Source organism: Solanum dulcamara, chromosome 11, assembly GCF_947179165.1.
Source record: "Solanum dulcamara chromosome 11, daSolDulc1.2, whole genome shotgun sequence".
In the NCBI taxonomy this organism is placed as follows: Eukaryota; Viridiplantae; Streptophyta; class Magnoliopsida; order Solanales; family Solanaceae; genus Solanum; species Solanum dulcamara.
The window spans coordinates 54,119,048-54,133,255 of record NC_077247.1 but is presented as its reverse complement, the minus strand read 5'-3'; the positions used below and the strand labels follow the sequence as shown (position 1 = coordinate 54,133,255).

Genomic DNA, 14,208 nt, shown 5'->3' with positions numbered 1-14,208 from the left:
AGAGAGAAGTCGTCATGCACTATTAATGTGTAACCACATTTCTCGTATAGTCACTCTCCCTCTTAATTATCGGCTTACCCAACAAAAAAAGAAAAAAAGTCTACACAAATGAAAGGGATCGATGCATGTGGGTCGGAGTAGGCAGTGCGGTTGATCAAAATTTAAACAACCTTGTATTATATGGGTAGACAAATAATTAATCACTATTCAATTAATAGTTAAGTGTTCAAATTAAAGTAAACTGACCCCATCAAGGCCATAAAAAATGTTAAATGACGTGCAAGAAATCGCCAAATTAATAATGATCTTGAAATTTTTTGTCCAAGTGTACTAAAAAATGTTCCTTAATTTTGAATGATCAATCTATTGATGTCTTTCACCACAGCTTGATAATTGAAGGAAGTACTTCAATTGCGTGCTACATGGCTATTTGCTTGCAGGTTTCTTCCAAGGCTTAAACATATCTTTAATTAGATTCTGTCAAATAGGCCAAAAAGTGATAATTGTCTTGCTGGCACGTTTGTTTTATGGATTTAATGTTTTACACAGAAGCGTCGGTGTAAATTAAACAGTTTTTTTTTTACATTATCACTATATAGGAAATCATTCAACAGATATTCATAGATAAGCTTCCTTATAGTAAGATTTAAAATTTTGAAAATAAGATATAATATATATTATCTGCCAACAAGTAAAGATGAGATGGTCTAACATTATTTACAGTGCCGTGTATCCATATTTTTAAACTCTTTATAGTGCCGGTATATATTTTTTTACTCTTACTCCAATTCATCTTTTCATCTTTACTTATCCATTATTGATTTTGCACAATTCTTAAGAAACTATATAAAAGGGTAATTTTACCATATCATCCTTTGAATATAATAAATATAATATCTTAAAAAACGTAATAGAAAATGACTATAAATTAATGATAAGGATAAATTAGAAATTAAGTGTAAATTATCTCTTAATTTTATAAATTTAACAAGTATTATTGGATATTTATTTTTAATATAATTGATAAGTTAAGATGGGCGGAGAGTATATATTATATGCATCGGTAGAGGTGTGCAAAACGTTAATTTAAGTGTATATGCATTAAATCCTGACAGTTTTCATTCAGCTTCTCTTTCTCTTTGCGGCAAATTATCATAAATACTTGCATTGGAAGTCTCTTTCAACATATGTATGTCCCGTTCAATCAATATATGCATGTCCCGTTCAACTAAACATACGAATATAGATTTATATAGATATAATAAATATATATATTTTTAATTTGACCTCAATTGATATTTATGTCCTCCAACTTTGAAGATGTATCAATTGACACTTAAATTTGTATATTAATTGACTCAAAAAATGGGACAAAGTACGTACGTCGGCGAACCGCATAAGTTCCATGATAACTGCGCCGCAACAATAATATTTTTCTCATGTGAAATTGGTAGCTATAATAAAAAGTATATTTAGACGTAGTAGCGGTTTGATGATAAATCATTCCGCTATCACTCTTGACCAGTTCAACAAAAATTATGTGAGCTTGAAGTGGATGTAAGACCAAAATATAGTAGCATCTAGCATGGTAGATCAAGAGTTGATAGACATATATAGTTAGATTTGAAGAAGAGAACATATCTAATTAAGAGGTAAAAATTAGGAGTAATTAGTTAAATTCTAAGGTAGATTCAAGTTTTATCATGAAGAAGTTCACCTCATTGTAATGCAAGATAAACTTGTTAGCTAAAATGGATGGGACTAATTTGCTGAATAAGATAATGGAAGTCAGAAGGCCCTCTTCATTGAACTACGTACTATATATGGTTCTTATTAATTGTGAATTGTGGCCACAATGTTATTTCAACTTGCAATATATAATTCATCATAATTATATGTTATCATAGCAAGGCAAATACGCAATGTTTACTGCGACCACAGAAATTGTGGTTAAATGGTAAGTACTTGATCATTAATTTGCGTTCATCCTTAAAAATAAGTTTTTGGTTTAAGCCTTATAGTATAAAGTCGTCTTTATTAGAAAGTGTTTTACTTGAACTCAAAATACAAGTACTAGACATCGAACACAAAAAATGTTCAATACAAGAAATTCAATCATTGTTGGCGATTCATTTGGTCTTCACTCACCACAAAAAATAGGGGTTTTAGGGCTTTTAGAGGCAATTATATGGGACGTGTTGTGACTGACTTTTTGTAGCGTTATAAATGACATTTTTGAAATGCTTGTTGATAAGAAAAAATGAATTTTGGGTCTAATTCTAGAGGTGAGAATTGTTCGAGGCATACTAAATAGACTTTTCACACTAAGAGGCTGAGCTAGTATACAAATTATGAGTTTAGCCGAGCCCAATAACTTTGATCGAAACTCTATATTTGTTTCAAGAAATCTGTTGAATATGTGTAAAATATTAGCTTAAATCCTATTAATTCTAAAATTTCGAATCCATAAACTTCAAATTTTGATTTCGTCTGAGTTCGTGCCTGTAACACTATAAGAAACACGAATTTGGTCTAAAATTAAGGATTTTAGCGAAGCTTTTTCTAGCAACTATATGGTCTTTTGTGGCGACTTTGTTTGCCACAAAGACTAAATTCCTGTAGTGATGCTCTGTTTTCTCTCTCTCTTTCTTGTTTTGGTTTGTGGGGCTTGGGGTTGTTTAGTCATTTATCGTAAGAAGATACAAGTACGTCAACTAGTTCACAAGTAGATATAATGAAATTTTTGGTGAACTTACAGAGATACACTTAAGAATAGAATTATAGCAACAATCTAGAAGTAGATGCAACAATACCAACTGCATGCATCATCATTGGTAATTGAATTGTATAATATAAGTTCCCATCTTTATTGACGAACAACAGATAACAACCCAACACCTACCCTTACTTCCATTTCTTAGTTTAAAAATCCCCTTCTTCTCATCTCTTCCACTTCACCTCTCTCCTTAATTCCTCCATACACACACAAACATTCAAAAAAAAAAAAAATTGAGAAAAGATGGTGAACTTGGTAGCAGCACAAAAGCCATTGTTGCATGGCCTAATGAAATTGGCTGGAATCAAACCTCATAGTATAGAGATAGAGCCAGGCACAATTATGAACTTTTGGGTTCCTTCTGAAACCATAATTCAAAAAACAAAGAAAAACAAAAAAATCACAACCACCACTCCTTTCTCCAACAACCAATGTTCCATTTCCCCTGAATCCACCATCAAACCCGACCCGAACAAACCCGTAGTCGTACTAATCCACGGCTTCGCCGGCGAAGGAATCGTGACGTGGCAATTCCAAATCGGCGCATTAACTAAAAAATACTCTGTTTATGTACCGGACCTACTTTTCTTCGGTGGATCAGTTACGGATAGCCCCGATAGATCCCCGGGTTTTCAAGCAGAGTGTTTGGGTAAAGGATTGAGGAAATTGGGCGTGGAGAATTGCATAGTGGTTGGGTTTAGTTATGGAGGAATGGTGGCGTTTAAGATGGCCGAAATGTTTCCTGATTTAGTTGAGGCGTTAGTTGTGTCTGGTTCGATATTGGCTATGACTGATTCGATTAGCACTACGACACTTAATGGTTTGGGATTTTCGTCTTCTTCGGAGCTGCTGCTGCCTACTTCTGTTAAGGGTCTTAAGTCCCTGCTAAAAGTGGCTGCTTATAAGAAGCTTTGGTTCCCTGATCGCCTTCACAGGGATTTTCTCGAGGTTAGTTTATTTATTACTACTCTTAAACTAAAATACTATTCAATTATTCATCTTTCGCTTCTCTTTCTTTTACTTTTCCTTGCATGAATATAACAAAACTCACACCTCTCCTTGTTTCACATGGATCCATCATGAGAATCAAAATACTTGGTTTTTCATGTGAATTCGGACGCATGTTTATCAATGTATAAAATATAAATTCGTAATTTAATTACAGTACTTAGTTTGTTGTCACGGTATAGTATATAATTGCGCGTGGTTTTAATGCTCTCTCTTCACTGAATCAGCTAATGGTAAACAAAATGTTCATACTTTGAAGGTTTGGTAGAGGCATCATTATATACAACAATAAGTCTTTAAACTATTTTTATTTGCCAACAAAAGATCTAAAAGGGAAGACAGAGAAAATAAGAGAGGAGATTGTAAGCCCAATTCGATTCATTAATGACTTCACGACATTATGGCATACATTTTCCCACTTGGCAATAACTTGAAGATATGCAACATTGTACACATTTGTCTAGGGGTGTTAATGGTTCGGTTTGGGTCGGTTATTGATTAAAACCATAACCATACCAACTTAGTCGGTTTTTAAATATCTAAAACCATAACCAAACCAAGTAAAATAATAACCACGGTTTGGTTATTGTCGGTTTGGTTCGGTTTGATTCGGTTTTTCAGTTTATTGTCGGAAAGACATGTTGATGGCAAATTAGGTCCACCAAACTTGCAACGTAGTTTATATTTACAAGAGCAAGTCAAATAGGGGTTCCAAAATACAAACAACTTTGTCCATAAATAAAAAAATTACATATTTAAACTAAACTAACTAGATATTAGAGAATCCATAGACCATAATATAATCAAAAGTACATCTTCCTTAGCTTAAGCTCCAAACTAATCAATGCTCAAAACAGTAGGGTTTTTACTTTCTAGGGCTATTCACATAGTTGGAAGTGAAAATGTAAAAGGAAAAGAATGAGTAGGGTTTTTACTTTCTAGGGCTATTCACATAGTTGGGCTTCGAGTTGAGAGAGTTGGGCTTGGATTGTTGGACATAATAAGTATATTAAAATTAAATTAACAATTAAAAGGTATAAAATATTTTTAATTATTTATGAAAAGCTAATATTATACATATAAATAATTATAATTTTTATGTATATAATTATCGGTTTGGTTCGGTTATTTATTCGGTTATTTTTTACTATAACCATAACCAAACCAAATATTATCGGTTATTCAAATTTAAAACCAAACCAAACCAAACCAATTTGAATGTCGGTTTTTTTATTCGGTTTGGTTAAATTTTCGATTTGGTTTTGGTTTTAACCAAAATCGTGAACAGCCCTACATTTGTCAACATTTTCCGGCCCCCATTAATTAAGAATAAAAAAAGGCACCACCGAGACTTGCATAATTTCTATGTTTATTACACATGGCATCCACCCATATGTTTCATTCTTGGCATCACTGCTAGTTTGCTCAACCAACTACACCTAATCACTTTTACCGTTTTACGACCCATCTTTTTATTATTATTATTATTTATTTATTTAATCGACATATCATAAGTGCTGATATTAAAAACTTTTCACACATATATGCCAATGACTAGAATAAACCAAGTGACCCATTTCAGAGGGGTAAGTTTTCATAAAAGTCGCTTGGTCAATTTCAGACCCATTAGTGCAAGACAAATGAAATTCGAAGTTTCTTAAACGAATTCTTGAAAGTCTCTCAAGTTTCTTTCGAGAATATTAAAAGAGTATGTTCATAACTTGGTGAAATTAAAATTAATAATCCCAGGGAGGAATTTTGTATTATATTAATACTAGCCTTGGAGTAACTGCTAAAGTTGCTTTCATGTGACAAGGAGGTCACGGGTTCAAGCTTTGGAAACAGCCTCGAGCAGAAATGCAAGGTAAGGCTGCGTACAATTGACCCCTGTGGACTGTGGTCACAGCAGGACCCTTTTTTTTTTTTTTTAATATGAAACAACATTGATGTCATCGTATTCCCTCTCTTGACAATATGTCAGGTAATGTTCACCAACAGAAAAGAAAGAGGAGAGCTACTAGAAGGCTTGGTGGTGAGCAACAAAGAAACAACTATTCCAAATTTTCCACAGGTAATTGGAATTTCATGAGCTCTACTCTTCAATATTTCACACAATGAACTAGGGAACATATGGAGTACTAACCATTTTTCCATCTTTTTGGCAGAGAATACATCTCCTCTGGGGTAAAAATGATCAAATTTTCAATTTGGAGCTTGCTCAGAACATGAAACAGTAAGTTTTCAGGCTTGACATGCCCTTACATTATAAACTCAAACAACATATGAGCTCCGATAGTGGTATACAAGATCTCCCATCAGAAACTTATTTACACAAAAGTTACAGCAATAAGTCGTTCAGCAATGCATCACTTTGATATATGGCCCGTGTATTTAAATTAAACTACTACATCAATAATTTACTAGAAGTGCCACAGAGAAGTTGAATAAACCTGATGATTGTTTTGCATTACTTGATGACAGTCAACTAGGCGACAAGACTACATTTCATGGCATTGAAAAGGCAGGCCATCTGGTTCACCTAGAACGACCTTGCGTTTATAACAAGTGTCTCAAGCAGTTCCTTACTTCCCTGCATGCAGAAAAAGCCCAAAACTGAAGGACAGTACCACAAAGTTCACTATCTTATATCATGTAACTTTTTGTCTATGGAAAGCAAAACAACTTCGTGTTTCCTCTGTAATATTAGTAACTATGTAATGTGGGGTTGAGACTTTAAAATTGCTGTCTTAATACAAATATATATTGCAAAATGCATATTTTTTCTCCACAAGCATTAGCGGTACACCAGAAAACTTCTTGGACAAGACAATATAGAGTGGTACATGGTAAATGTGGAACAAAACAAGTTTTCAGTTTGCCTGGAAATGCATCACTTGTTCCATTTAATCGTCTTACTGCAATTTTATTTTGTATCATCTGAAGGACTGCTGAATTTCTTCCAACGTTTTCCCTTTGGTTTCTGGAACCCAAAGCCTCACAAAAACCACCGTAAAAGCTGATACCAGTGCATAGATAGCGAATGTTCCTGTCAAATTTACAGTGTTTAGAGTCGGTCCAAGCATGATACAAATATATATGTATATATATATAGAGAGAGAGAGAGAGAAACCTCCTTTACTCCAAGTTAAAAGCAAATTTGCTGTCATTGTAACAAGCCATGCTGAAAACCAATTGGCCAAAGTTGCAACACTGCCACCCAAACTTTTGATGCTCACTGGCAGAATCTGCAAAACCAATTAAAAACTCGACGTCTCAAAAGATGGTAAACAGACCACACTTCCTATTGTCGTGCAAAAGGACTATTTATTAGAGTAGTGAGGCTCTTGAATCCTAAAAATTAAAGAGTATTATATAACCTAAGCTAGTGTCCTTGAAGAACATCTCAAGTTCAGTAAGAATATTTTTTAGGAAGAAAAATTGAACCAAAAATCCGTATGGAAGGCACACGAGCATCCTGGCAGTTATGCAGCACTTAATATGTTAAAGAAACCTGCAATAATGCTTGATCTTCCTTTAACACTTACACCATCACCTTTAAAAGGGGTGATCATTATTGTAATTTTTCCTCAAAATTTCTCAACCACGTTCTCCAGAGAATGTTACAAGTTTCATCTATGCTCTATCTTTAATCATGTTTAGGAAAATATATTTTTCCTGGTCTCCTGAACTATAGATTAGCCTTGTTATACCTCAGACATTATGATCCAAGGTATGGATCCCAATCCTACACCAAATGCCATCACCAAGACCTGTAAATATTAATAGGTAAAGGGTCTCAGATATGCCAGAATCCAAAAATAGAACAGAGATGAGAGCAGGGGGGATCATAGGCTAGGAACAATAGAAGGTGAGACAGGAACTATACCACAAGTCCAACCAGAGACAATACTGCAAAGAATGAATGCCAATTTTCAGGGGTGAACTCCTGGGTTGTGTAGAAAAGAATTGTGGAGTGACAATAAAAGAAAGTCAATCCCAACAAGAAGAAAGAGATCTCATTAAATTCAGATAATTGCTTGATCAATTATTATGAATGTAAATTCACTGACCTTCAAGAAGAATGCCATTGCAACAAGGAAGCTACTAGCGGTCATTACAGATGAGGATACCTGAAGAAAAGAGTATAAGCAATTTATCCATTTGTTTTCTTTTTCAGCAAATAGAAATTTCACGTGAAATTACTGTAAGGACTCACAATGAGGAGTAGCCTACGTCCCGCCTTGTCCACCAGTGATGCAGAGATACCAGTGACAATAACCTATAAAAGATGTATATTAACTTAGAATAGTATATACATATAAACTAACATTAGATCCAAGGGAGGGGAATTACCTGAATAGCCCCGATACCAAATGTTGCAGCTTTACTGGATGATATTCCTGCACATTTGAAGAGCATTGCATTTAAACTAATATGTCAAACCAGTTGTAACATTTCATAGTGTCTCTATGAATAGGTGGTATTATGCATACAATCCAATTCTGATACACCTGGAATTAATTTGGTAAATAAAGAGAAGGCTAGGCTCCTGATACCTTCTAGGAGTGGGAAACTGCACGCCATAATGTAGAATTAAGATCACAGTTCGTAGTAACGTGCCTATTTACTGATTCCACTACAAAAACCTCATCCTGATAAGGTCCTGACTTTTTGTTGTCTAATTCTCCAATTCATCACCTCTTTCTGACAATGTAATCAAAATTTATGTTCAAGGTGGATATCATGCTACAACATGGTTGGGTCATGAATGAATATACATGTCTCTAGCTGGTGTTTGGTAAAGCTGTTTTCCCAAACTGTGGTGTGTGTGGATCTGGTTAATGGCATATTACCTTACGGAACTGCGGTGTATGTGAATCTGGATAATGATATATTACCGTAGATTGAGAGATCATCACAGATGGCACTTCACAATTTTTAGCTATTTATTTCGAGACAACTGAGTAAGGACTGTGGTCTGTGGAACACAAACATGGGAATCATTTCTCAGGTACCAACAAAATGATATGAATAGTTCATAAGGCATGGCATATTTGAATGGACAGTCATGAGCTAACAGATCTAGATGGCCAAGTTCCATATCAGTTTCCATCAACCAGATTTTCCAGGCATACGTTCAAGCAAAAGCAAGAAGTACTGGAAGGAAGTTAAAAAGGACATAAATATCAAAACTTCATTTTCACAAACATCAAAATAAAAATTCAAAACAACTTAAAAAGAAACTGTTTATTGTGTTTAGTCAACATAGTGTTTTTGCTTTCAAGAGTACCTTCAAGGTGGGCTTGATCTTACCAGGTGATTTACGGTTTCTTTACAGTTTATAGCTTTAACACTCTTCTGATTAATAAGTTAATAGTTTCTTTTTGAGATGGAATAAGTTGATAGTTCAGAACTTCAAACTTTCTCTTTTGAGCTCCCCCCTGCTCACAAAACGAAGTCTTTCTTATCCCCCATATTTATTGCAGGGTGTTATCCAGGATGCAGAGGAAGAAATTCATTGTACTCTTCATGCAAAACTTGGAATTCTTTTTCCCATTTCTGTATCCAGAGTGTTACCTTCCTATCTGTTTCTACCAACCAGAGTGAAGAACAAAAAGAACGGCACAATAATACTTGTAACTGCCAGTATTAAATCATTTGATGATTCTGGTATGCATTTCTACAGATAATCAAGGAACTGAACTGACCAGCAGATTTGAAGATGTTACTGGAATAAAATAAAACACCATTAATTCCACTGAGTTGCTGGAGTGCGAGTAGTCCAATACCTACCTGAATAAAATCAGCCAATAAAGTGAGTCTTGACAAGAGTAAGGGGTTTCAATTCAAGTCCTTGTCTAGTCAAGGATACCAGACATAAATCAGCATAATTAAAGAATCCAAATCAAACTTGTACCAGCAATGGATAGTAATATCGCCGTCTCTTAAGCTCAGAAAATCGAATGGTAACTTTTTTAGCTGATGATCTCACAGATTTCTGAGACAGACAGGAGAAACAAATGATCATGAACACATTTTTAGCAGTTTTCATTGCAAGAAGTTTCTACAGTGCAATTTGAGGTTCAAAATAGTTGAGAAATCATCATTAAACATGTTCAACATATTACCTTGATCTCATTCACTTCTGAGGATATATCTGTGTCAAATCCCCGTAGAACTTGCAAAGAAGTTTCAAAATCTTCATTCATCCCATTTTTAGCCTAAATAATACGGTGTTGACATCAGTATAACATAACAATGAAAACCTAGTTGTGACAAACATAAGTTTGGAACTCATACCAACCAACGAGGAGATTCAGGTATAAAAAATAGACCAGGTATCAAAATCATGCATGGCAACATTCCTGCAGAGAGGAATTATAAGTTGGAAAAGTTTACTAACGTAAAGGTTTACTACTAAATATGTTCAAATCAAGGATACAAGTGACTTCACATTATAACAGAAAAACATCAGCTCATTTAATGTTTTTGAGTTGCTTCAATGAACTTGCAGATAAAAAATAACTTCAGAAATTTCTAGAAGGAAGGGGAATTTTAGAAAGAAGAAAAACTTGTTTTTAAGAATAGAGAAGTTAATAAGATAACAATCAATTTGTCAATCACCAAATGGTTAGGGAATCTATTTGCTATTAAGCTAATTTTAATAAGGAAAACCGTATTGCTCACCTATAACAGCAAGCACTCTCCAGCTTACAAATAATCCCAACAGATATACCAGCATTATCCCCACTGTGACAGAGAGCTAATGCCAAGAGATCAAATTATTTCCCTTTTTATTAAAAAATGAGCTATTTATATCCATAAAACCTAGAGGAATGAGTGACCAGAGATAACTTGTAAATCCCAATACAAAACCAACCTGGTTAATGGATCCAAGGATTCCCCTCATGTTTTTAGGTGAAATCTCTGCTATATATACAGGCACCTGCAGATAACAGGCAAGAAGATTCCAGCAAGCACGACTATGAACCATAACTTCAAGAAGAACATTTACAGAAGTTGAACACTTAGATTACCACATAGGAAATAATGCCAACACCAAAACCTTCCAACAACCTTCCCATATACAAAAATGAGACATCCTGTTAAAAGTGGGAAAAGGGCACATATGGTCAAGTTAATTACCTATAAAAATGCAAATTCGACCAGAATGTGCAAGAGATAACAACTAATCACTTACAGTGGCAAATGAAACGCCAAGCCATCCAATAATATTAGGAATTGATGCAATCATTAGAGTCTGCATTTCAGAGAGAAGATGAGGTAACTGGGAAAAGTTACTAAAGAACCAAAGAAAGAAAAAGAAAAGATTATCATAGTGTCGAACTTCTGTTGAGGCGAGTTGTAGAACAACGGTAGAGTTCCTCCTTCGGTGATATGTAGCTCACAGATTTGATGTGTGAAAACATTTTTTTTTCTTTTTTGCAGAAATGCGAAAGAAAGGTTGTGCACTACATAGGCGCACCTTACTACCTCGCATTAGTTAGGCATACTTTGTGCACGGAGTATGTCCTTTATCAAAATTCCTTTATTGACATTAAGAATACAAGACTAAACAGTCGAAAGTGCCTTCAAATTATACCCCTTTTCGTCCAATGTATTCTGATATTTGACCGCTTGCAATTGCGCCAACCATTGCACCAACATTTGCTAAAGATCCAAAGATCGAGAACTGTCCATGAAAAAGTAACACTATGTTTAACAATACATCAGTAAGAAGATACTAAACAAAACAGTCCACCTACGAACTTTTTCAAGGAAAGTCCTGCATAGCACACCGTTTCATTCCAGTCCGGTTTAGAACTTGTAGCTTCTCTACACTAGATACACGGTGTGTTTGATAAGAAGGGAAGTGTTTTCCATGGAAAACTCATTTTCCGACAGGAAGTCATTTTCCTTATAATTATTTTCAATTGTAACTTCATATTACTTACTTCAACTAGTATTATTATCAATCTCTAGACACTAAATTGTCTAATTAAACACTCTCCCATTTGCTAGGTGATATTATTAGTATTAATGTTCAATATATAAAGTTATATATAAAATACTTTTCACTCACCAGCCAAGCATGGGAAAACATTTTCCATGAAAAACTAATTTCGCCATACCAAATACACCCACAAAAACTGGGAAAAAAAAGTACTTAGACAAAAATACCTCTGAAATTGTAAGTCCAAGGTCGCTGATGATTTCGGACTGGGTAGGATTAGAGTAACCACACTAAAAATTACAAAATCAACCATAATATAATTAATCACATAGAGATATAAAATTTGTATCTGCAAATGCAAAGTGGTGAAGAAATTAATCGTCATACGGTGAAGCCAAGTTGGATAGGACCTAATGCAACGATGAGAACACAAAGATAAATGGAGATAGATTCGCGGAGGATTTGGGCTGAGGAGCCCATCATACTGGACTGGCGGGAGCTCATCCGATACCAGCTGCCGGTATGCAGTAATGGCTTCCGAAGCCCGTCGTCGGCGGCGGTATCATCTCGGAAACTCATCGTTCCTCCGTGTTTTCTTTTTCCGTTTAGGGTGAAGGTGAAAGATCAAAGGAGGAGAAAGATGGTGAAAGGGATTATTCATGAAGTCGTTAATGGCGCCAATTTCGCAACTAACTCTAAAATAACGGTGAAACACTCCAGCGCCAATAGAAGCGGGATGGACAATCTTTTTATTCAACTTCCTTTTAATGGTTTCAGTTTATTTTTTTGTTGCTTTAATAGCATTTTTGATCCCTCAATTATTGGTTAATTATAAGTTTAGTCCTTCTACTAACCGATTAAGCACAACTGACCTTCAAATAATTGAAACGTGCAGGTTTGATCTTTTTGATTTTGTCCACGAATTTATCTTCATTATCAATTGTTTCATTACTTAATTATTCTTATGCTATATTAAGTTTGTTTTAGGAAAAATTACATAATTACACTCTTTTATTTATCATATTTTTTATTACTCTCATCCATTTTAAAAAATTTCAAAATCTCTTCGTTTCATCTAGATATATTAATTCAGTAATTCGGATACATTAATTTTGATTCATAAATTATTTATATGTTCAATGTATCATGCTTTAAATGTTACCTGCTGATACATAAGACCCTAATTAATGTATCTGAATCCCTAATTGATGTATCCGAATTACTAATTAATGTATCTGAATTACTGAATTAATGTATCCGGATTATCACGTTTTTAAGAATTTCTGTAAATTGAAAAAGGGTATGAAAAATGGTAATTAGCCATTTACACTATGTGATTCCTAAAAAATCTACGTTGTTTTATTACTTCATATCCGACACTAATATAGTTTCAAATATATTTTAAACATAACATATTTCTTATATAAGGAGATCGAAAACACAAATTTCAATTAATTGAAAATTAAACGTATTTTTTTAATATCACAACAATTAAAATTAACAATTATTTATTACCGTGGGACCAAAAATGTACTCATTATCCCTTTTTCTTTTACCATTAGTTAAAAATATTCATTTTTTTCTTGCATTTTCTTCCCAATTTTTTTGTGCCTCTTATTCTTTGTCGATGTATACATTTGTCATGACATATTGAGGATATAAAAGTGGTTATTGATTTGATCACTTTGAGTTGTTTCTTTTTATAATTACACATTAAATTTGGCGTTTTTTAAAATTGATGAAAATCGTCGAATCTCTTATTTTTTATATATGTAACTGAATATCACATAATAATAATAAAATATATTTTAAATACCCAAAAAAGGTCCTTATTACATGATTTATAAATAAATAGTTATACTAGTGTTTGTATATTTCGCTATACAATTCAATTCCCGCATAACGTTTGTATAAATCGCTCGAATTATACAAAACTCAAACTGTATTCGCGCACAATGTTTATATAATTGAGCACAATATTTGTATAATCGCGCGAATTAAACAAAACTCAAACTGTGATTACAGCTAGATGTTTGTTGCGAGCCATAATTAATTCAAACAATAGCTATGTTAGCTAATTAACTAATATATATTTATTTATCCGCTTAATTTTTCCTAAAAATTAAGGAATGTTTATCTTAAAATTTACTTTTTTTTCTCCTTTTACTATGGATTATCAAAACTAAAGCAAAAATATTAAAGTCTTGTTCAAGCTTCAGAATGATATGAAGATTGAACATGTTTTTATTTTAAAAGTAATACAAACATTGTGCATGAATTGTATAGTTAAATATAAAAACGCTATAAAAAAAGTTGTGAATTATATAGCGAATTATAACAACGTATACAAAAACTGCATGAATTATACAAATGTATACAAAAGCTACGCGAATTATACAAACGTTGCTATAACTATAACTACGAATTGTAATTAGCAAATTATAACTATGAAATATAATTAAAATATTTT

The 14,208-nt window shown here is 33.6% G+C and overlaps 2 protein-coding genes across 2 annotated transcripts; one reads left to right on the top strand and one right to left on the bottom strand.

Annotated features, from left to right (window-relative positions):
- Window positions 1–2,751: 2,751 nt before the first annotated feature.
- LOC129872382 (uncharacterized) lies at window positions 2,752–6,565 on the top strand. The gene is made up of 4 exons (XM_055947370.1): window positions 2,752–3,724; window positions 5,766–5,855; window positions 5,950–6,017; window positions 6,266–6,565. The coding sequence occupies exons 1-4, from the start codon at window positions 3,020–3,022 to the stop codon at window positions 6,399–6,401; spliced, it is 999 nt and encodes a 332-aa protein (XP_055803345.1). The 5' UTR covers window positions 2,752–3,019; the 3' UTR covers window positions 6,402–6,565.
- Window positions 6,409–12,486, bottom strand: LOC129872381 (sugar transporter ERD6-like 6). The gene is made up of 18 exons (XM_055947369.1): window positions 12,126–12,486; window positions 11,966–12,028; window positions 11,388–11,477; window positions 10,986–11,045; window positions 10,822–10,887; window positions 10,665–10,730; window positions 10,472–10,547; window positions 10,085–10,149; window positions 9,913–10,005; window positions 9,702–9,782; window positions 9,493–9,577; window positions 8,138–8,184; window positions 8,001–8,063; window positions 7,855–7,914; window positions 7,671–7,730; window positions 7,495–7,554; window positions 6,915–7,029; window positions 6,409–6,830 (listed from the first exon to the last, which is right to left on the bottom strand). Exons 1-18 carry the CDS (start codon window positions 12,315–12,317, stop codon window positions 6,718–6,720), a joined length of 1,455 nt encoding a protein of 484 aa, XP_055803344.1. The 5' UTR covers window positions 12,318–12,486; the 3' UTR covers window positions 6,409–6,717.
- Between the last annotated feature and the right edge of the window lie 1,722 nt (window positions 12,487–14,208).